At 40.9% G+C, this 23,630-nt stretch overlaps 2 protein-coding genes across 2 annotated transcripts; both read right to left on the bottom strand.

Moving 5' to 3' along the window:
• On the bottom strand, nucleotides 1–5,828 carry LOC140120673 (kyphoscoliosis peptidase-like). The gene is made up of 4 exons (XM_072139632.1): nucleotides 5,637–5,828; nucleotides 3,204–3,394; nucleotides 102–859; nucleotides 1–49 (listed from the first exon to the last, which is right to left on the bottom strand). Exons 1-4 carry the CDS (start codon nucleotides 5,723–5,725, stop codon nucleotides 23–25), a joined length of 1,065 nt encoding a protein of 354 aa, XP_071995733.1. The 5' UTR covers nucleotides 5,726–5,828; the 3' UTR covers nucleotides 1–22.
• Nucleotides 5,829–6,503: 675 nt separating this feature from the next.
• Nucleotides 6,504–19,736, bottom strand: LOC140122895 (kyphoscoliosis peptidase-like). The gene is made up of 10 exons (XM_072144137.1): nucleotides 19,620–19,736; nucleotides 18,573–18,638; nucleotides 18,079–18,132; nucleotides 17,158–17,223; nucleotides 15,832–15,885; nucleotides 13,223–13,264; nucleotides 10,687–10,758; nucleotides 8,548–8,630; nucleotides 7,406–7,514; nucleotides 6,504–6,625 (listed from the first exon to the last, which is right to left on the bottom strand). Exons 4-10 carry the CDS (start codon nucleotides 17,186–17,188, stop codon nucleotides 6,504–6,506), a joined length of 513 nt encoding a protein of 170 aa, XP_072000238.1. The 5' UTR covers nucleotides 17,189–17,223; nucleotides 18,079–18,132; nucleotides 18,573–18,638; nucleotides 19,620–19,736.
• Between the last annotated feature and the right edge of the window lie 3,894 nt (nucleotides 19,737–23,630).

Below are 23,630 nucleotides of genomic sequence, written 5' to 3'. Positions count from 1 at the left end.
GTATTAGGATCATTAGACTGGATCATGACAAAAAGTTCTTTCCTATCACCTGTATTGCAGGTCCCTTGCCAGTAACCACTGCCTGAATATGTCAGAGGAACACGTTTTGCCCCTTCAATAAAAACTTTAGTCACATCAGGAATCTGAAGCTGAAAGGGGACATCAGTGTTTCTTGGAAGAACGCCTTCTAGAGGTTGGACTAGATCACAGTTTTTGCCCCATGGATTATATTTCATAGGAAATTTATGCCAATTTGTATAGGGGTTGTCACATATGATGAGATAGTTACATAGGTAGCTGTATGAAGAACTTTTACTTCCTTCTGGTTGGATGTAAATCTTCAGAACATATGTTCCTTTGCGTGGCAGTTGAACCTTCATCTCTACTTTGTCCTCTATGTGGCTTATGAAGACGTGTCTATTCTCCATATCTGATGTCATTTCTATGTCATCAGAGACTAAACTACACGAAAAGTTTAAGTTTCTGGTTGTTGTAAAGCTGATGGTGCAGCGTCCATCCGTTGTAGCAATGACTGGTTCAGGGTGTGATGGTTCCACAAGTCCCTCCTCTTCCGTCAGCCAACTTGGACCAACAGGATTGTGGAGGCATTTGGGGATTTTCACAGTATTGTCTACAGCTGTGCAAATTATTTTGTAGGTCAAAACCCCAGTATAATTCTTTGTAGAACCTGGCTCCATGGCGTAGATGAGCAGCTCATGTTCTCCAGGCTCCTGAAGGTAAACATCAAGCGCCATCCCACAGTTAAGCAATTTCATTATTCCACTCTTTACTCCATTAACATCAAAGGTGAATTCTATATTTTGTCGACTCTCAACGACTATAGAAACTGATCCATTTTCTGAAAGAAAAACAGAATAAAATAATTCAATTTGCCCTAAAACGTTTGGTATATATAGTTGAGGATAAAAAAAAATTAATTCTACAATATAGTAAAACATAGAATAGTAAAGTATATCATTATTAAACCATAAGATCTCAATCACACAAGTATATTATAGGTTGTCTATGGGGGGAAATAAAGTAGTTCTTTATCTATTTGATGTTATATATGTATGTTTTGTTAAATGCTAGATTATGGACTTATTCTCCCATTGGTGCTTGCATGAAGATGTTTAGATGGTTAAAACATCCCATTTTGTACAGGAGGACTTTAATGTGGTGATATGAGCTGTCACTATGAGCTGTGCATTTGGGAACAAACACCGACACTAGCTGCCATCAGTGCCCATTGTGTGGCAGTTCCTGGGGCAGAAGAGAGGGGGGAGCATCAGATATCAGGAGGTGTCTAACCTGGGGTCTGAATATTTGTGTCTCTCGTCTAAGCTATAAATTTAATGATCTAGTCTAGAATCTGATTCAATAAATGGTCGAGACTTCTGCAACTTATTCATTTTAAGATGTTTAAAGGAATCCTTAGCTAAATCTTTTCAGGACAACCCTCTTTTTTTGCTGGTGAACTGGACAATTAAGGTTTTATGTTGACCTCTACAAATTTCCCTTGCAGTCTCATAATATTGTTGTCTAAGGTTGTCCAGAGTTGCTCTCCACAATGGCTTTCTATTCCATTAAATGAGAATAAAATTCTTATAATAAATTCATAATGTAGGGTCAAGGTGTCCTCCCTTTTGATCTTCTCATCTTCTCCCATGGTTCCTCCAATTACTACCCTGTTTCCCCTAAAATAAGACAGTGTCTTATATTAATTTTTGCTCCTAAAGAGGCACTAGGTCTTATTTTCAGAGGATGTCTTATTTTTCCATGAACAAGAATTTACATTTATGATTGAACAAAAAATCAACTTCTCTAACATCCTTATAACTCTCCAATCTCTCATGTTTAGTAAAAGCACTTTACTTCAATGCTTCAATGACTGCCGCTAGGTCTTATTTTCAGGGAAGGCCTTATATTTCTAAGCCTGAACAATATTGTACTAGGTCTTATTTTCGGAGATGTCTTATTTTAGGGGAAACAGGGTACATTTCCTTCCTTGCTCAATAATAGACCAATAGAAAGCAAGGGGTGTGTCTTATACTACCAAATGAACACTCTGCTTTTTGTAGTCTTATATACTACCTCTGTTCTTAGATGGAAAAGTTTTGAGAAGAGAGAGTATCTCAATCTACCCAAATACAGTGGACATACTATAGAGTAGTCTAAGAGACTTGTAGACATGTAAAATGAAGGGACAAGAGCAAAATAAAATATAAAAACAAAATCATTGACAAGGAGGATATTTCAGAATAACTAGGAAAACCATATCCTAGATCAGTGGTGGCGAACCTATGGCATAGCCCCAGGACATAGTTCACTGCGGAAAGTTGAGAAGGTGTTGAAAGAAGTGCATTATCTTTGGAGATCCTCCTGCCGGACTCACCTTTCTTACTGTACAGAGTGGCCTTAGAGAGAAGCTACAATGATAATCTGCTCTCCTGCTTTCAACTGCATTGGTGCCCACAGGTGGTCAATACAATTGAAAGATGGGGAAGAACAGGTAGAAAAAAGTTACTGCTTAAAATTCCATGTTGGCACTTCACGGTAAATAAGTGGATTTTGGTTGTAGTTTGAGCACTTTGGGGGATATTTATCATACGCCCCGCCGCTGCAAATTCGCAACCCGATACATCAAGAGGCATCTGCCTCTTGATGTATCGGGCTGCCAGCAGCGCAGCATCTATCCTACGCCAGGCAGGGCCTGGCGTAGAAAAAAACGCAGCCGTCGACTTTTCACATATGAAAAGTCGCCGGCAGCAGCGAGTGCGCAGGCGCGGGGACAGTAACGCCCCGCGCCGGCCCACTCCTGTCCGGCCGCGTCCCCCGCTGGCGTGAAGGTGGCGGATTGGGGAAAATAATCGCAAAAGCTAGTAATAAGCTAGCATTTGCGATTATTTCTGGGCCTCTGCGCCACTGGCGGTGCTCAGAGGTCCTGATAAATATGCCCCTATGTCTCTAAAAGGTTCACTATCACTGTCATAGATGGTCAAAGAATCCTTGAATGCACAGAGGTGAACATATGGAAGATCTTGTATTGGTGACTTCTGAACCACTGGCCATATTGGGCATATTGGGCATATTGGGTATATTGGGCAGCATTGCTATCATTGGTAGTACAATATTGTACAGTGTGGCCCCATCTTCCCTGGAATAAGCTTCTCTTCTTTGCACTGGTCACTAAATCTACTTACCTGAATGTATAGTTCCTGTTTCTGGCTGCACAGATAACAGACCATAGTTATAGAAGTTTCCTCCGCGAAACACAAGTTCTTCAAATTGTTTTTGTGACATCATTGGCTGTAATAACTGGCATTCTGCTTTATCTGGGAAGTGGTCTCCAATGAAGAGAGCAGGATGGGTCAAAAAATAAAATTCATTGTACCTGAGGAGTAGAGAATAAGAAAATGATATTAAAAATAATAAAGTGAGTACCATATCTATAGAAAGTGGGGGTAACACCTAGCCCCTACACTGATCAGCTGGGCACAGAAGTTTGGCTAGCTCAGATGTCAGTGACTACATCGGTTATTGGTCACAGCTGTGTCCCATATCCATAAAAGCCATAACCTTTTTATTTTTCCATATATGTGGCTGTATGAGGGCCTGCTTTTAGAAAAACTAGTTGTACTTTTGGGGATACTATAAACTATAGACTGAATTTAATAAACTTAGTGGTTAGCATTACAGCCTTGCAGCGCTGGGGTTCTGGGTTCAAGTCCCAGGATCAACATCTGCAAAGAGTTTGTATGTTCTCTCCGTGTTTGCGTGGGTTTCCTCCGGGTCCACTGGTTTCCTCCCACACTCCAAAACATACTGGTAGGTTGATTAGATTGCGAGCCCCATGGGGACAGGGACTGATTTGGCAAGTTCTGTGCAGCGCTGCTTAATCTGTGTGCGCTACGTAAAGAATAATTATTGTTATAAACGCTTTCTTGAGAGGATGAAAAAAAACACCAATTATGGCAGATTATTTTTTCATTTTGCATTTTGTTTGCCGTTTACTGAATGTCACAAATTACAGAGCATGTTATGTTACCTTTGATGTTATGATTCCAAAAAATATATTTCCTCATATATATATATTGTTTTCTAAGGTTATTCAATGAAGTAGTGCAAAATTAATAGGATTTTACATTGCCAACTTGTTAAGGTCATTTAGTATGAGCAGTTTTTTTTGCATTTTTTTCGGATAATTTTTTGGGGATAAGTTAGTATGGAGCTTTTTTTACATCATGGAATGGTTTTAAAGGGGATTTGGATTTTTAATGATATTTTATCTAATAATGACATTGTTGGCATGGCCTGTGTCATACTAAGGAGCAGCTGGGGGCTGCAGACAGAGGAAGCTGCCGGAGCACTGGAACACAATGGGCTGTGCTTTAAAGGGTAGTTTTTTATACTAAGGGGGGGGGGGTGCTGCAGAGAGGGGATGCGGGCTATTTTACTAAGTGGTGTGTTGGGCTACTTTATTAAGGGGGATGCTGGGCTTCTTTACTAAGAGGGGTGCTGGAATACTTTACTAATGGGGTTTATGGGCTACTTTACTAAGGGGGAATGTTGGGCTATTTTACTAAAGGGGGATACTTTACTAAGTGGTGTGATGGGCTACTTTACTAAGGGGGATACTGGGCTACTTTACTAAGGGGGGGTGCTGTGCTATTTTACTAAGCAGGAAGCTAGGCTACTTTACTAAGGGGGAATGTTTGGCTACTTTACTAAAGGGGGTGGTGGGCTACTACACTAAGGCTGTGGTGGGCTACTACGCTAAGGGGGTGCTGGGCTACTACACTAAGGGGGTGCTAGGCTACTACACTAAGGGGGATGCTGGGATATTACACTAAGGGGGTGCTGGGCTACTACACTAAGGGGGTGCTGGGCTACTACACTAAGGGGGGCGCTTGGCTACTTTACTAAGGGGAACCCTGGGCTTCTTTTTAAAGCAGGATTCTAAGCTACTTTGCTAAGGGGGAATGTTGGGTTATTTTACTAAAGTGCATGCTGGGCTACTTTATTAAGGTGGATACTTGGCTTCTCTACTAAAATGGGTGCTGTACTACTTTACAAAGGGGGTGTTGGTATATATTTATACAGGAGACTGATCTGCTGCTTTTTAAAAGTGGTGCTGCGCCAAATCCATGATGCCACTAGTAGAAGTCAGAGCCACCGGTCAGACGGAATGGACAGGAAGGGAAGTATTTATCAGGACTTATATGACACAAAACTGGCGTAAAAGCCCTAAAATAGTCGCATATACTTGCATAACGCTAGCACTTTCAATTAGTTACTTCAATTTTCTAGGAGAAACTCGGTGCTCACTTGGGTGCCCCCCCCCTCCCATCCTATGCTTAACCCCTAGCTATGCTTCTGCTCAGACTGGGCAGTATTTTAGGGTTTTAATAGTGGTAATAACAATATTGGGATAGTAGAAAACTAATACTAATAGATAACAAAAATATGTGTGGATTGGAATGGGAAAGAGACAGCTCTGATTTGTTTTTACTGCATTCTATATGTTATCTTTATTTGACCAGCCCATAACATTACAACATAACAGGGAGTTAAGATAAAACTGTAACTATTTGTGATGTCAGAAATGGAGAGTACAATACAACTCAAATACTCACTCAAATGTGAACTTGCTTCTATCTGAGCCAGTGTGGCCGGCTCCCCATGTACTGTCCAGCAGATGCCAGCGCTTGTCCAGGTAAACCATGTTCCATGCATGATTGGACTCACCGGGTATCTTCTGTCCCACTCTGTATCCTGCCCCCTTTCCGTAGCCATTGACAGATTCACATTTTATGCCTGCACGGCTGCACAAAAAATGGCACTTTATAAAACACTAATGCATTTATCTCCTACTACTGGAAACATTACAGCAGATTTAGTAAGCCGTTTAAACAGACCCTAAAATACTACTCCCCACGGGTAGGGAATCACGGTAAATATCCGTCTTTCATCCACTCTTTTATGCACAATCTCCTCCATTTACCTATAATAAATCGTCTCTGAATTCAAATGAGCTGAAAAGACTCATGTTTTACCTGATATGAATGCCTTTGAGTGCCAATATATTTTGGACTCTATAGAACTTTTTGGTATCATGTTAAAGATAAGCGTTTGCTCTTTCAATTGCATCAGGCTTTAGATACATACACTTAAACAATAGACGGGAATTGGATTTTTATCTGCAGCTCACATTTCCAACTTTGTCTTTCCTACCTGTCTTTAGTTTTGGTAATGTAACTCGCCTAAAGAATACCTAAAGAATAGTTCTAGGTACTATAGAACCCAATAAAGGGGTCGTCTGAAGTAATACTCCACCTGCAGAATCTAAATGTGTCACCGTACCGCTCCCGAAAGGTGCCATGCGCCCATTGCCGGGGGCATATATATGTCGGCCGTATATATGTGTCCCCCATATGGCTGTGTGAATGCAGCCTATTTCTTATATTACCATGTAAAGCACATGCACTAGTACATATAATAAATCACCTGCACAAATCCTGAAACAGACCGGAGTATCCAGCACAAACTCCTTTCCCGCTTCTCAGAACTTCTTCAGGATTGGATGATCTCTTGGCTACATCTTTTAGGCCTTCTATGTCATATTCTAGGGGGAAATGAATAGAATTTTAGAATATTAATGCTTTCAGGTAAAAAACATCTTCATTATCGAAACTGGAAACAGAAAATGCCCCCATCACAAAGTGATAACAAGGTGAATCATAAAAATCACACAAAAAAAACAAAAGCAAAACTAAACTAAAAAGATGTGTGGGATAATAGACTACTTGGTGTCGAGAATTATTACAATAACTTATATTTGGTTTGTTACTGCAATCACCTCTTATAGCTCCAGTCTAGCCCTATAAATGTGGGAAGATAATACTTAGAGATGAGCGGACCTGAACTTCCTGTTCAGGTTCGGGTGCATCCCATGTAACCCAACCATAATGCCGGATTGGCTGGCTAACAGCCAATTCGGCAAATGAATGCCCCTAGCTACCAGCCATGGCTATGATTGACCAAGGGGACACCCCTGACCAATCACAGCCATAGCTAGGTGCTAAGAGCGTTATTATGCATATGCTCCGGAATCTGAATGGGAAGTTCAGGTCCGCACATCTCTATATCTAATATATAAGCCTCACACCTATATATCATTCCTACCTTCTCCCAGTATGAATAGGTAAAGTACCCACCTGACCCCATACATTCACTTTCCCTCCCAACCCTGACATCTCCGTTCTGGTGGAGCAGTCAGCGACTGATAATTCTTTCTCCAAAAAAAAAAATGATCAGCTTTAATTCTTCAATGTAACATTCCTTAGATATGATGATTTGTGTCACCTGACACTTTATATTGTTATTTGTACCATTATTTACTTACCTATATGATGGCAGATCCATATCCAGATAGCCCGAACTTTCTCCAAGTCTGTATGGGCCTTATGGATTAGGAGATTTGTTAAATGATCCAGAGATTTATTAGCTGGCAACTAATATAATTAAAAAAAACTTTAGGTCAGAAAACATATATAGGAAATACAGATGAGCTACCCTGCTGTGTGCATAGTGTTAAGCCATATTCCCATATTATTTACAATGAGGTTGTTTCTGCAGATTAATGGCTTAATGCAAATGCTAATGATGTAAGGAGAGAGCTGTGTTATACAGTGTTAGACAACTCTTGCTGGAGGACAGCTACTGATTGCTAAAGGGAACCTGTCATCAGAAAGGGGCCTAATAAACCACTACCAGTATATTGTCATATACTAAACATCCTAAACATGTCTAGATCATGTTTCTCTCATGCCTCAGTGTAATGGTATCATCCAGAAAATCAGCTCTGAAGTTAGATGTAAGTTGGATGTATAAAGTCAGGAAGGCGAAGAGTTTAACACCGAAGTCAAGTTCTCCCTGCTTTTAAACATCTCCTCATGCACTTCAGGAGATCAGATCAATGACTTTCCTAGATGCAGGACCACCAATTACAGTGAAGGGGGTGTTCTAGGGCAGGGAAAGTTTAACTTCAGTCTTAAACTCTCCACCTCTTTGACTTCATAAAAACAATTTGCATCTTACTTCAAAGTTGATTTTCTGGATGGTGGCACCACACCAGGCCATAGAAGAAACATCACCTAGATTTGGTGGATTTGGTCATACTTGGTGAACTTGAGTGCCCACAGAAATGGCTCCGAGTGCCACTTCTGGCACCCGTGCCATAGGTTCGCCACCACTGACCTAGAAGCTGGACCATGTGTCATCTGCTTGACAACATACTGGAAGTGGTTTATTAGCACAATTTTTGATGACAGGTTCCCTTTAACCACTTACTGTAGATGTTGTGGTCAATTTTGACTATGGCATCTAAAGGGTCGCAGTGTAATAGCGCCACCACTTTTAAACTGGTTGCCACCCTCCATAGTGTAAATGCAGGTATCGACCAGGACTAAAAGAGGCCCCCATTTTATTTGTTGCTACTGCGCCCCATATGCCCTAACAGACAATTAAAACTGAGGCAATAATTACCTTTGCTGCATATTCATCCAAATGTTTAAACATCTCTAAATCTATCTGTAAAGATTTCAGACTAGATTTATCCCAGGGGTAAGCTGCAGGAGAAAAGGTGCTTATTAATACTAGTAAAAAGCTAAACATGAAGTAAAATAATGAAGCAAAAAACATGGAGGTACAGTATAAGCTCAAAGAAAAAAATATCCATCATGATAAACCAGGGGCACTTTATCACAGATCCAGGCACCGTGACTGTGATGATCTTATATTTTAATTCCTTTTAAAATAAACTTTCAAAAGTATGCTAATGAATCTCAGGAGCTCTAGTGTTCCTTATCAGAGCCCCTCAGTGATGTCTTCTCACTGGATGTCACAAGGAGCAGAGCAGGTCTCCCCTTAACCTGCTGGGAGGAGGGGTGGGAAGGGGGATGGTAACATGTTGTGCTCATTGTTACAGCCTGTGACATTGCAGCACTGAGGGGCTCTAGAAACACGCACCAGAGTCACTCAGGCTCATTAGCATAATTTTAAAAGTTTGACTTAGAAGGAAGGAGGCCGTGGATAACAAATATTAGAAGATCACGGTGCCTGGATCTATAAGTAAGTGTCCCTAGTTTATCATGATGGGTTTTGATGGTAGATTTTCTTTATAGCAGCTTATTTTTCTAATACAGGCAGTCCCTGACTTACAGATGACTTCTAGTTACAGACAGACCTCTTTGCCCATTGTGACCTCTGGTGAAGTTCTCTGTATATTAGTAATTTGCTGAACTTTAACCCGAGGCTGCAATGGTCAACCTAAGAGTTATCAAATGAGTCTGCAATGAAGTTTAATTGTTGATCCTTGTTCCCAAAATTATAAAGATTCTGTTGTTACAGGGATGAAAAAATACTTGCAAGTTCCACTTACAAAATATACCAGGTCCGACAAATTCAACTTAAGAACAAACCTATGGAACTTGTCTTGTACGTAACCGTATTACGTATTAAAATGAATTGGTATTGTACTATAGGTTGACAAATGTTGACAAAAAAATTTTGAGCATGTTTTACATATCTAATTGGTGGCTTCTGTGTATGATGTAGCTGATTTATAGGTTTTTGTACAGGCTTCAAACGGGCCTTGGGAGCTAAAGTATAAATCCATATAACACTGATCTGTATTGCCGGCTTTACTGTGGATGGACGGTCTTGTTATAACTTGTTGCCACATGTTGCCCCCCCCCTGTCTTTAGTAAAATCATCAATATGTTGTACAAAGTTCCACACACAATGAAAAATTTGTAGCATTAACTAACAGTGTGACAACATGGCAATACAGTGCCCCCCTTCTGTGGTCTAACTACTGTTCACCACCATACACATTAAAGAGGTATTCTCATCTGGGCATTGATATTTAATTTGATTCACCTGTCATTTCTTCAATTGGATGTTATTAAAAGACATGTACCTGTGTTAAGATAATTTGCCACAACTAGCCATGTTTTCCCTTAGAAGCAAGATTTTTTTCCTTGGATACGATCTCCGTTGCTGCAATCATTGCACAAAGAAGCCAATAGTTTTTGCATATGAAATCTCCGGGAGTCACTGATTGTCTGACAGCCGTCCTGTTGTAATGAACGCTGAACCCAGATTCTCAGGCAGGACTGAATAGCATATGTCTGGCCTCCACTGCCAGGGCACTGGGTGGTTGTATCCAAGGACAGTTCTAAGGGAAAACATGGCTACATGTAATTTTTTTTCAATAACATCCAATTGAAGAAATGTATATATATGGCAGATGAATTAAACTAATGTGAATGTCCAGGTGAGAATACTCCTTAAAATATAACACACTCTCCAGTGTCTGAATAGTCCTAAAAAAAATAATACCATAAAACCAACATACCGTGAGCACAAATATCTACAAAAATGTCAGAAACTAGTAAACGATTTGTAAAATGTCTATATAATACTAGTGTACATGTAACATGGTCCAAAGTCTTGTTGCTGGTGATATCCTGTATGGTGACATATACTGTGATCTGGTGTCATTCGTAAGACACAAAAAAAGGATTTAGAAAAAACAATTTTTAAGAAATAATCTATTCAACTAAACGTTTACATTTTACACATATATATAGTTTTATAGATATTTTTACATTAATCTCTTACTGAAAATGAAGCCGTTATTTCCAGCTGTTTTCTGTATGTCGTGTGCTTTTCTTTCCTCTCTCTCGATGTGTACTAAGGATAAGAAGATGTAGGGACATTACTTACACCCTATAATACAACCAGGCAGTCATTGCCTTGATGTGCTCCCAGTCTTTATTCACGTGACATAATAATAAGACTATATTACAGAGATTTGTCAATGCCTTATTCATCTGGTGTCTCCTGCTTGAAAGAAATTCAGTAGAAATCTAATAATAAGGAATAATGTGGGTTTAAAAGGTGGAAACATTTCATTCCTGTTCTTTACACGTGTTATAAATATAGAAACTGATTGAGCAGAATATCGGAGCAGACTAGAGATAGGTAAGTGGATTTGGATATATTTACATTTCTATACTTGCCATGACCTCAGAGCCAAGCGATAGCCAAGAGACTACATAACTAACTAAATTTCAGTTGAGGGGGATAAATTGGCCTGGGGTAATTAAAATAACTCTATCCCTAACTAGATAATTCCCATCCATTAAAATTCATGTAAATTCATCTTTTTAGACTCAATTAAAAGACATCCATCACCATTTTCTCGGTGGTAGACTGTCCCATATGCTACCCTCGGTACCTTATGCTCTCTATGAAGCCGCTTTGCGCTTCCTCCAGGGCCCCCGTGGTATGGAGAAAATAAACTTTTAGAACTATTGAAATGAGGCGGAGGCGCTCAGGGTATCGTCCAACGAGTGCCTCCGGGCTCCTCCGAAGGCTAATTTATGCACCCCCCCCAACTCATTCATATGCACCACTCCCAGCTTCCCACCCGGTCAGGCGTATTGAGAGGTTTGACCCCTATATTTATGTGTGAGACCAGATCACAGAGTCGGTCACAAGTTAAACCGGACTAGATTTCATGTACCGTTCCTCCATAAAGTGGACAAAATAATTCTGTAATAATAATCTTTATTTATATAGCGCCATGAAATTCCGTAGCGCTTTACAAAACATCTTATAACAGGATACCAGGGATAATGTGTTAAACCCAAGCGAATATGTACCATATGATATCATAGCATCATAGCATGCCCAACTAGTATCCAAGTAGGAATTATCAAGATGAACGCAAGAAAGACATTAAAAAGGTCCATTCAACCATCTAGATGGCACTTTTGAACCCTCCACTGTCCTCCTATATCTTTTTTACAATATGGCACCCAAAATTGAATACATCTATGATGTAGCTTCACAAGGGTTTTATAGATTTTTAATATTTCATTGGGATCACAAGTTGTATGACTTCTTATACATTCTAATTTTGTATTTGCTTTGCAGCTCCTGATTGACAGCGAGTAGTTCTGCTTAGTTTACTTGTAGATTAGAGATGAGCGAATCAAATGAAAAAGTGGAATTTGATCAGAATTTTCTGAAAAATTTGAATCCGAATTTCTTCGCTCTGTGTCGTAGCAAATTCTCGAGACCGACATCTTTCATGAAGATTTCCTTCATGACCTTGATCTTGTCCTCGTCCAGGAGGGTAGTTATTCCCAGAAAAGGTTTCAGTAGGTCGGATAGGGTTTCCACACCCTCTCTGTCTCACCACGGAATCACAAACTTGTCCCATTTCTCTCACCAGTCCATGCTCAGGATCCGTGGACTTGGTGATAGAAATGGAATACCCAGAGAATAGACTTAACGGCAATAATAGGGCGATTCCTGGGATCTGTGGCATGACCAAGAGGTAGTGGAAGACTTATTTATCTTCCCAAAGCCCTTTCTAGCATGGCCTGGTACCTTGGCTCTCAGAAAGTAACTGCCCTCCTGTACTGCTAACTTGCATAGAGGACCTCCAGCCAAAATGCCAGAAAGGGTGTTGTCTGGCGGAGGCTTTCTGAGAACCGCAGCTCTTGTTCTCCACTACTAGGATGAACCAGGAAGCCATGGCTGGTTTTCTGGAACCCTAACTTTTTGAGAGTCTGCCAGGTCTTTTTAGAAACTCTGCCATGACCAAGGCAAGGCAAGGACTCAAAGACGATAGTCCCAGCTTCCAGAACCTCACAGTTTGGACTGATTTGGTTCAGACCCAACTTGCTCATCTCTACTGGTAACTTCTACATGGTTTTTGATGTCTTCCTTTTAGTTGAATAAAATGTCTTAATACTGTATGATTATGGAACCTGGGTTAATTACTTTACATTTATCAAAATTAAATTGAAATATTTTAAAATGTTTAGAATTCTCATTATAAAATGGAATTCCAAAGCCGGAACAGAAGTTGGGTCTGGGGGCTGATCACTTATGTATATCCTGCATAAAAAAATTCTGCAGTTGTTCTACTGATCTTTTATTCAAGCACAGGATACAATGTGATAGAAACCAACAAGCTTCTGCACCTCTACTAGAGGCTGTAACCTTAATGATTATATACCCCTTTAAGCGACAGTAACTGGCTGTGCTGTGCTTCCAAGGGAAATATTGAAAGCATAAAAATGTATCTGTGACCTCTTAAAGTTTGTGAACCCCAGATATGTAGCAGTTAATAGCCACTCACCATTGTGCTTTTCAGTTTCTATATCTTTCCCCTGATATTGACCTGAAGAAGGTAAAAATATATAAGACTGTAATAAATACAATACTTTCATATCTCCTGCCATATAAGTAACTGGCACTGACACAAAAGAACTGACAGTTCATTGTATATATGACCAAATATGTTGACCTTGAGCTTAAGCGGCACTTAATCAGCAATTCTTTCTACTTGTTCAAATATGGAATTCCTCCAGCTTTTAAAATGGAATAAATCAGCACAATAACATTACAATCATGTGTCTTTTATAAATAGATTTTTAAATATTTCTGTATTTTCTGGTTGCAATTCACGTACATCCACACAATACATTGCTGAAGCTCCCTCTAGTGGAATTAATAAAAAATGTTCCATTGTTTTTTAAAAAATTCCTAATTTCCTTTATTATAAAATAATAAAAAATGTTACCCCCCCCCCAACCAAAAAAAATCAGCAATTAATTAAACAATTCACATAAAGACCAGGGTTTTGTGGACAGATTTCATATGAAATTTTCTCTGACTTTGAAATAGTTGGCCAATTCTCTTTTAGAAGAGGGCTACAACACAATATATTACTTTATCTAAGATTGAAATTTCCAATGCAAATCTATGCATTATCACACCACTGAATAGTAATTTTAAACTTTATACTTCTCAACATACAAAAACACTACAGGAATACAAAAAAATTGAATAAATGTGATATCAGTAAATGTAAAGGCTGTAATGTACAAATCGTGTCATATCTGTGCCAGCATCATCCTTGGTCAACAAGGTGTGGCTGTGGAGGCACTGATTTACTCTGTTCTGTCTGGATACTGAACTGTTACTTCCTAACAATTAAGTACCACACCCTGTAGTCTCCTTTCTGGTTCACTAAAGCCCCTTCTACACTGGCGTTTTTTACGCGCGAGTTCTGCGCGTGCATTTGACGCGCAGAACTTGCATTTCACTCTGTCCCATTGTATTCAATGGCTCTTTCTTCATTAGCGTTGGTTTTCACGTGCGTGCTTGTGTTCGTTTGCACGCGCGTCAAAATCGCAGCATGCTCTATTTTTGCGAGTCACGCGCGTTTTTCACGCCCCATTCAAGTCTATGGAGATGCATCAAGAACGCATTGCACTCGCAATCATTGCAAGTGCAATGCGAGTGCAATACGTTTTAAACGTAAGGGTTGCTAGGTGACCAGAATAACAGTATTTCCCCTGCTCGCGAACGATCATTTAATTAAAAAAACACAATGAAGAACAGTGAAGAATAGAATAAAAACAGTGAACACAGTGAACACAGGATCATTTAAGAGAAAAACACAGTGCAGAACACAGTGCAGAATAGATTACAGATGTTCGGCACATCTGCTTACTTGTCGGGAGATACGCGCGGAACGGTGCGCCCAAAATAGCATGTGAAGAACAATATATATGTGTGAAGAACACATTGCAGATGTATTTAAACATCTGCAATGTGTTCTTCACACACATATATATTGTTCTTCACATACTATTTTGGGCGCACCGTTCCGCGCGTATCTCCCGACAAGTAAGCAGATGTGCCGAACATCTGTAATCTATTCTTCACTGTGTTCTGCACTGTGTTTTTCTCTTAAATGATCCTGTGTTCACTGTGTTCACTGTTTTTATTCTATTCTTCACTGTTCTTCACATCTGCTAACTTGTCGGGAGATAATATACACGGGGAACAGTGAAGAATAGATCGCAGATGTTTGCAACTTATCAGAAGACATTATTTTTCAATTAAATAACCCATTTTAATCCCAAACCATGGTCCCTTTGAAAAATGCTTGATTCTCCCATTGACTCGCGCGTGAAAAATGCGCCGAAAACGCAAAAAAAACGCTAACAACACGCGCGTGAAAAACGCAAAAATGCTAATTACTCCAAGGAAAAATGGAACAAAAACGCAGCCAAAAACGGCAGTTTTTCATGCATTGCACCCTGACGTGAAACGCAACGCTAGTGTGGAAGGGGCCTAACAGTTGCAATGATGGAAAGAATCCTTATCCTATCCACATCTGAACCTGGATTCTGACATCATGTAAAAGATCCTGAGAATTTATCCTCAGTGCTATTTATAGTTCATGCTTGACCAAGCTTGTGTGTAGTCTTTGCTCTTATATCTGGTATCTTCTGACCCTATGACTTGTATTCCTTAATCTTTTAATTTGGTACTACGTAGTCCTCTAGGTTTTTGACTCTCTCGCTCTGACTACTCTTCTTATTTATTTGCCTTTTGTCCTTGTCTGTTGTCATCACTTATTGTTAAGCAGGGACTGTCACCCAGTTTTTGGCAACTGCCTAGGGTGGTTCAAGTAAGTAGGTAAGGACCATCTGGTGGGTTCATCTTTAGGGCTCAAAGCCTTTGTCCGCTTTTCTGTTCCCAGTCAGCCCTATCTGGCAACATAGTTGATAGCAACTTATTTACAAAGACACTGACCAACGTAAAGTTTTTGGTAGTAAAAATACTAATTTCTTCTCTGCTCTTATTATATCATCTGACATGCTCATAGGTTTCTTAGTATGTAGTTAATATAACAATCTCTGATATCATATGGCGGTTGACAAGTTGACTTACTATTACGTGTGATGATCGTCTCTGGGGTCATCTCATCATCGGGGTGCTGAAATCCTTAAATATAAAAGACAATATAAGGATAATAACTGGAAATGAAATTACTACTAATCATTGTATTTGAATAAATCCAGATATGACATTCTGGACCCCATTAAGATATATGGGAATTAGCTATTAAACTTCACAAACACCTTCAGACCACACAGGGTCTGGGGAGCACAGGAAGTGAGATAGAGTTGTCCACACAACCTCCGGTATTGCACAACACTCGCCCACAGCCCTGAACAGCTGACCGTCCCCTTTCACTCGTCTCAGTGAAATGGAGCCCTGTCAAGCATGGTCATTTCTGCAACCGGCTCGGTCTGTAATGGGATAATATGACACTTTCAGATTATTCTTGCCTCCTTGATGTGATCTTATATTGCAATAATCCCCCAGGACAAGAACAATGACCAAGGGGCTGATTTGTTTTTATTGGTGGAGTAGAAACCTTCCCCCCATACCTAGATGGTTCCAGTAATGCCTCCTGCCTGGATCAGCTCCTACAGCTTTGGATGAGTTCTAACTTCTCAATGGGAAATTGGAGGTCATAGGACAATGGTTCAGTTGCCATCAAACCTGACTGGATCTCTAGTGTCTTTTGAGAGACACACTTTCTATGCTCCCATTAAGAGTTCTGCATATCCCCTAATCCGAGGCCTTCAAAATAGAGTGAGACCCGGGTGCCTTATTATCCCTGATGCCCAGCAATGTATTTGGAATCTAGCTGGGATGGCCCATAATTCCATAACTGGGATATGAACTTATTGGTCATATAACCTTTTGTAGTTCTGGAGAGAATTCTTGGTTCTGATGAAACAACTCTAGTGTAAAATGGATCCAACCCTGCATGGTGTTAATTACCCAATCCAGCTTGTATCCAGGATAAGGCTAAGGGAGGTGAGGGATAGTTGTGAAAAGACCTGACATGTGCACCTTATTAATAATTATTCATTAATAATAATTAAACATTTACCGGTAATTCACTGAAGCTATGCCGATTTTTTATTTTTTTTTTGTAGAACTTAATTCAGATCCAAATCTAAATTATACAAACCAATGTGGCTTTAATTGTCCTGGAAATTGGTGTATAACCAAGTCCCTTAAGAACTTTTTTTTAAATAAAAAGCTTGTTTGTTTATTATTTACAAATTCAGTCATTTTCAGTTTTCCAAAATATTATAATAACTAAAGCTAAGGACTAATTGGAAGTGGTACAAATGAATATTAACATATTTCGGCTTCTCCTAAGGGATTTTCCCATCCTTAGTAATGTGCATACGGTACCTTCATTATTGAATGAGGATTTGCTTTGCATTTGTAGCCTGGCTTTCTTAACTTCATTTTCATGATCTAAAAGAGAAAATTCCCTTTTTTTATTATTCCACATATAATAGTCCAGAATGTGGTGGATATTCATCATACCAGATAGAAAGTGCTTGTTAATTGTTTATATGTTCTCTTACATATATACATTTAGTATGTTGGCCACAACCTGTATTGTGGGGTAAACATTCCCCCATTTTGCTAACCATGTATTTACTATGCAGAAATTTTTTCCATGGAAAATTGGAATAAAATTGCCACACACAAAGCTGATAGCAACATATTTACAAACACCTGATTGAGGTGAATATTCTTGAGCAAATGATCTTGCAAATGCAAATGTGATGAAATATTATTTTTTCACATTGCATTGATTGTAAGCAGGGCCGGCGCTAGCACTGGGAAAATCCGGGCTAATTCCGGGGCCCAGAGCTGCTGAGGGGGCCCACATAAGGCTGTGCATAAGGAGCCCATAGGGGTGAGGGGGGCATTATATAAAATAACCATCAGGGGGCTCCATATAAAATAACCATGAGGGGACTTTATATACAATAACCATGAGGGGGCTGTATATAAAATAACCATTAGGGGGCTTTATATAAAATAACCATGAGGGTGCTGTTTGGTATTATACACTAGGGAACAGGAGACTGTTTTAGTTTCTGAATTTTTAATGCCGCCACATGAGTTCACTGCAAAGGGGCCCACTGAGGCTCTATCGCCCAGGGGCCTACTGAAACCTGGAGCTGACCCTAATTGTAAGATCACTTAAAAGCTGAAAAAGTGTAAAGATATTCTATAAATTTTGGTAAGAAGCAAGAACGGCAAAAGAAGGCAGTAAGACAGAATGAAAGAAAGCTAGAAGGCAGCAAGTTGACTTACCAGAATGATTACTGATCCTCTTCTGTTTGAGGTCTTCATCATGGTGCTGGAAGGCTTAGAGATAAAAGACCATATAAAAAATATATTAGAAATAAATGTCACTGGTGTCATATTACTTTGATTAAGGACAGATAAAACTATATATTATTATCATTAAACCAGGAAAACACTTCACACTAAATAGAGTTTATTAAAGGGGTTTTCTCACAAAGGCAAGATCCACGGGATAGGGCCTAACTTAGTGATCAGTGGGGGTCTGAGTGCCGACCGACCCCTCGCCGCTCCTCAGAGTAATGGAGCAGACGTCCGAACATGAGCTTTCTGCTCCACCAATCTCTATGAAGCTGACGAAGATCGCCGAGCCACTGAGGAGTGGCGAGGGGTCGGTTGCACCCCTCGTTTCCACTGATCAGCAGTTTAGACTCTATCCCGTGGATACGGCCTAACTTGCCTTTGTGGGAAAACCCCTTTAAGAATCTGTGGTAAGTTCTTACCTTTATTCGTGAATGATGATTTGCTTTGATCTTGTGGCCGGCTGTTTTTAGCTTCATTGTCACGATCTTAAAGAGAAAATTAATTGTTTTACTGTGTAATTGTATCGGCATTACACCCAAAATAGTTCAGATCTCAAGTTCATTTATGGTACAGTATAGAAACCTTGACATACATAACCACAAGGAGCAACATGACTATCATTTACCAGTCTCTTCAATGGTGACTAACTGCTCAGTGAATTAACCATTAAAGGAAATCTTTATTAAAGGAAATACCATCAAAATCCAGTCTGATAAATCAGGCACACTTTCTCATAGATCCTGGCACTGTGACCTGAAGGGCTCTAGGGGGTGTTTCCATAGCCCGTCTATGCTTCAGCTTCACATGCTGTTACAATGAGCAGAACATGTCTCTCCCTCATTCCTCTGCATGTGTAATCAAGCAGCTGAAGGATGTGCAGGTGGAGGGGAGACCTGCTCTGCTATTTGTAACAGCATGTGAAGCTACAGCATAGAACGACTATGGAACCACCTGAGCCTTTTGGTTTCATTAGGATAATTCCCTACATGGCCCAAAACTTCCTGCAAAATTTTGCTCTTAAAAAAGTTGCCACCCTCCTGGAGTCCTGACTTGGGAATGAAGAGGGGTGGCTGGTGAAACCTGGTTCTCCCACTCGTAGACATCCGCCAAGGGCACAGTCCAGGACCTGCTTTTTGAGAACTTCCTAGTCTTAAAATTTGTGCTGAAATTTTGGTGCTATCTCTACAAAGCAGCAAGCTGTGCCGGAAAGGCCTCCTGCCGGTCTCTCTTAACTTTGGTAACACAAAATTACTTTGGTATAACCAAGAAATTCAGGTACTTGTGGAATCAAATTTTTCATGAAATTCTGATTGTATTCCCGATCATCCAATTCGATTTGCTCATCTCTATTTATGTGGAATATTGTACATAATCTGTGGAATACGGTGTAACAAATCAAGCAAAAGGGGGCGTGTAACCCCCTGTGCTAAGTAGAATGTATAACGTGTCAGTAGTAATGTCCATACCTCTATCAGTGACAGATGATTTTCTTCGGTTCGGTTGTCTGACTTTCGTTTCTTCATCTTTATGATCTGATAGAGGAAGTTCACTCTGTTAATATGTGACTTATAGAATGACACAATAGTCCAGCTCTTAGGGGATACTTATGATATCTCATGAATCGGCAGAGATGGACCTGTTTATAGTTCATATCTTCTTTCTTTTCCTTTAAGAAACGCGGACAACGTCATGATGTTATGGGAACAGTGAGTTTTATTGCTGGGCTGAGGCAATTGTAAATGTAACCTTTGTCATTATGGGTTTTATGAGTTCATAGATACAAAAGCAACTAATTTCCAGTATCGTGTTTTCCGCATTTTCCAGTGTAATTCATTTGCAGACAGGGGTGTTATATATACAAGCGGTCCCCAAATTACAGACGACCCCTAGTTACTGAGGGACCTCTATGTCCACTATGAAGTCTCTGAATGTTACTATAGACCCAGGCTGCAATGATCCCCTGTAAGGTGTCTGTAATGAAGTTTTATTGATAATCCTTGGTCCCATTACAGCAAAACATTTTGAAATTCCAATTGTCATTGGGGCAAAAAAAAAAAAAATTGTCTGGAGCTACGATTATAAAATATACAGTTTCGACTTACATACAAATTCAACTTAAGAACAAACCTAAACAAACCTATCCTGTAACCCGGAGACTGCTTATACATTATAGTTGGATGGAACTGTAAAGAATTGGCATTGGGGCCTGGCAGTCTCAAGTTATGCCTCTGATTGTGGATTATGGAGAACACAAATAACAGTAAAAAGCCCAATATACCTACCTCATCACATCTCCCCATAGGGTGGATTTTCACAAATGTTCATTACTTTATGAAAGGGGCTGTCCACTTCCAGCAAATAATTTGGGGCTAATAATCCAAAGGCAAATATGTCCTTGGGGGAGTAAATCTGGGAGAGTCCCTTGTTAAGAAGGACCTGGGTGACTAGTAGATCATAGATTAAATAACAGCATGCAATGTCAATCAGCTGCCTCTAAAGCCAGTAGGATCTTGTCAAGTATCAAAAGTGGTATGGACTCTCGGGATAGGGATGTAATATTACCACTGTACACGGCATTGGTTTGGCCTCACCTGGAATATGCTGTCCAGTTCTGGGCTCTGGTCCATAAAATGGATGCCCTGAAGCTGGAGAGGGTTCAATGAAGAGCCACAAAAATGATAGGGGGTATGGAGGGTCTTAGTTATGAGGAAAGATTAAAACAACTAGATTTATTTAGGCTACATTCAAACTACAGTATGGGGGACATATATACGGCCGACGTATATACGGCCGATATACGTCCCCCATACACTTCTATGGGCTCACGGCCCTGTACGGGAGCGGCACGGTTCAGCACACGTGCGGCACCGTACCGCTCCGTAGCCCGGGGAAAGATAGGACATGTCCTATCTTTCCCCGTATTACGGCGCCGTGCGCCATTAATTCCTACGGAGAGGGGCGGGGGGAGCTGCGCTCACCTCCTCCTCTCCCCGCGCTGCCATGTGCCTGCCGTGCTACGGTGCGGAGGGCTCACGGCAGTGTGAATTTAGCCTTAGTCTGTAAAAAAGACGACTAAGAGGGGAAAAAAATATGGTGGTAAGTTGTTTCAGATTAAATCAAATCAAAAGACGAGGGGGCACTGTCTCCGTCTGGAGAAAACAAGGTTTAATCACCAGAAGCGACATGGATTTTATACTTTGATAACTGTCAATCTGTGGAATAGCCTGCCTCTGGCGCTGGTCACAGCAGGGCAGCAGAGAGCTTCAAGAAGGGTCTAGATGCCTTTTTACACCTAAATAATATTGATGATTATGTTGTATAGAATTAGTTCCCTTAAATCTCTTCCTCATCCAATTCCTTCCCTTCCTTGGTTGAACTTGATGGACAAGTGTCTTTTTTCAACCATATAAACTATGACTTGTCACTAGAGATGAGCGAGCACTAAAATGCTCGGGTACTCGTTATTCGAGACAAACTTTTCCCGATGCTCGAGTGCTCGTTTCGAGTAACGAGCCCCATTGAAGTCAATGGGAGACTCGAGCATTTTTCAAGGGGACCAAGGCTCTGCACAGGGAAGCTTGGCCAAACACCTGGGAACCTCAGAAAAGGATGGAAACACCACGGAAATGGACAGGAAACAGCAGGGGCAGCATGCATGGATGCCTCTGAGGCTGCTTAAATGCACCATTATGCCAAAATTATGGGCAACAGCATGGCCATGACAGAGTGACAGAATGAAGCTAGATAGCATCTAAAACATCCAATAATTGACCCTGACACTATAGGGGACGGCATGCAGAGGCAGCGGCAGCAGCGGAAGGCTAGAGAGTGGCATGGCGACATACCCTAAATGGACTCAGGCTTCAAACCAATGGGTAGCAGAGAGGAACCAAAGGAGGTGAGCAAGAAGCGCTCAAATAATATCGGTACATGATAAAAGTTTGCCAGTATATTTTGTGGATTACACAGCAGGGTGGCGACAAAGTTAACATGGAAGCCATGAAAACAATCCAAAATTCTGCCTGACACAGCTCGTTTGATAAGGGGACGATGTATGGAGGCAGTGAACTAGTAGTAGATTAAAGGTGCTGCAGTTAAAACTATGTTAGTTGGTTCTTGGCATGGAGCTGGCGCTCCGCTGCCAGGCGAGCTTTCGCCAATCCAAGCCCCTGTCTCTAGGCTACTCCCCAAACAGCACTTCTAAGAACCTTTCGGATAAGATCAAGTGTAGTAGCGTTCTTATAAGTTTGGGATATGGCGGGTGAGGGGAATGTAAACATCTGCGCAAGAAGCGCTGAAATAATATCCGTAAATGAAAAAAGTTTTCCAGTATATTTTGTGGCTTACACAGCAGGGTGGCGACAAAGTTAACAAGTTTGATGTGGAATGCCCTGCAATAGCTCTTGGGCGGTGTGCCTTTTATCACCTAGGCTCAGCAGTTTGAGCACCGCCTGCTGTCGCTTAGCAACGGCACTGCTGCTGTGCCTAGAGCTACCGACTGATGGCGCCATGCCCACGGATGGTAATTCGGAGGAGGAGGAGGTGGAGGAGGGGTGGGAGGATTTGGAGGTATAGTAGGCCTTTGAGACCTGGACCGAGGTAGGCCCCGCAATCCTCTGCGTCGGCAGTATATGACCAGCCCCAGGGTCAGACTCGGTCCCAGCCTGCACCAAGTTAAGTGTAGTAGCGTTCTTATAAGTTTGGGATATGGCGGGTGAGGGGAATGTAAACAGATGCGCAAGAAGCGCATGATGCGCATGGAGCTGGCGCTCCGCTGCTAGGCGAGCTTTCGCCAATCCAAGCCCCTGTCTCTAGGCTACTCCCCAAACAGCACTTCTAAGAACCTTTTGTATAAGATCAAGTGTAGTAGCGTTCTTATAAGTTTAGGATATGGCGGGTGAGGGGAATGTAAACAGATGCGCAAGAAGCGCTGAAATAATATCCGTAAATGGTAAAAGTTTGCCAGTGTATTTTGTGGATAACACAGCAGGGTGGCGACAAAGTTAACAACTTTGATGTGGAATCCATGAAAACAACCCAAATTTCGGCCTGACAAACCTCGTTTGATAAAGGGACGATGTATGGAGGCAGCTATATGGACGACTTTTGGAGGTAGCAATGGAGACAACGTGTGGAGGCTGCTATGGAGACAATTCAATTTGGATAGTGCCTGTATGTGGCAGTCCAAAAAAATTTTCAAACCAGAGGAGCAGGTAGGTGGTCCTCCAGAAAAATGGAATAGATTGAGTGCCTGTATGTGGCAGTCCAAAAAATTTTTCAAACCAGAGGAGCAGGTAGGTGGCCCTCCAGAAAAATGGAATAGATTGAGTGCCTGTATGTGGCAGTCCAAAAAAGTTTTCAAACCAGAGGAGCAGGTAGGTGGCCCTCCAGAAAAATGGAATAGATTGAGTGCCTGTATGTGGCAGTCCAAAAAAGTTTTTAAACCAGAGGAGCAGGTAGGTGGCCCTCCAGAAAAA

Source organism: Engystomops pustulosus, chromosome 3 (assembly GCF_040894005.1).
Source record: "Engystomops pustulosus chromosome 3, aEngPut4.maternal, whole genome shotgun sequence".
In the NCBI taxonomy this organism is placed as follows: Eukaryota; Metazoa; Chordata; class Amphibia; order Anura; family Leptodactylidae; genus Engystomops; species Engystomops pustulosus.
Note: the sequence above shows the minus strand (reverse complement) of the source record. Positions and strands in the feature narration are given on the sequence as shown.

Excerpts from the sequence above, each read along its gene's own strand:
- LOC140122895 (XM_072144137.1), bottom strand. The coding sequence starts at position 17,188 with ATGCAAAGCAAATCCTCATTCAATAATGAAG. Across the intron at positions 7,515-8,547 it reads TGGATGAATATGCAGCAAAG|TTGCCAGCTAATAAATCTCT; the intron begins GTAATTATTGCC and ends TAATTATATTAG. Across the intron at positions 6,626-7,405 it reads ATGGATCTGCCATCATATAG|AATATGACATAGAAGGCCTA; the intron begins GTAAGTAAATAA and ends ATTTCCCCCTAG.
- LOC140120673 (XM_072139632.1), bottom strand. The coding sequence starts at position 5,725 with ATGGTTTACCTGGACAAGCGCTGGCATCTGCTGGACAGTACATGGGGA. Across the intron at positions 3,395-5,636 it reads AGAAGCAAGTTCACATTTGA|GTACAATGAATTTTATTTTT; the intron begins GTGAGTATTTGA and ends TCTACTCCTCAG. Across the intron at positions 860-3,203 it reads AACAGGAACTATACATTCAG|AAAATGGATCAGTTTCTATA; the intron begins GTAAGTAGATTT and ends TTTTTCTTTCAG.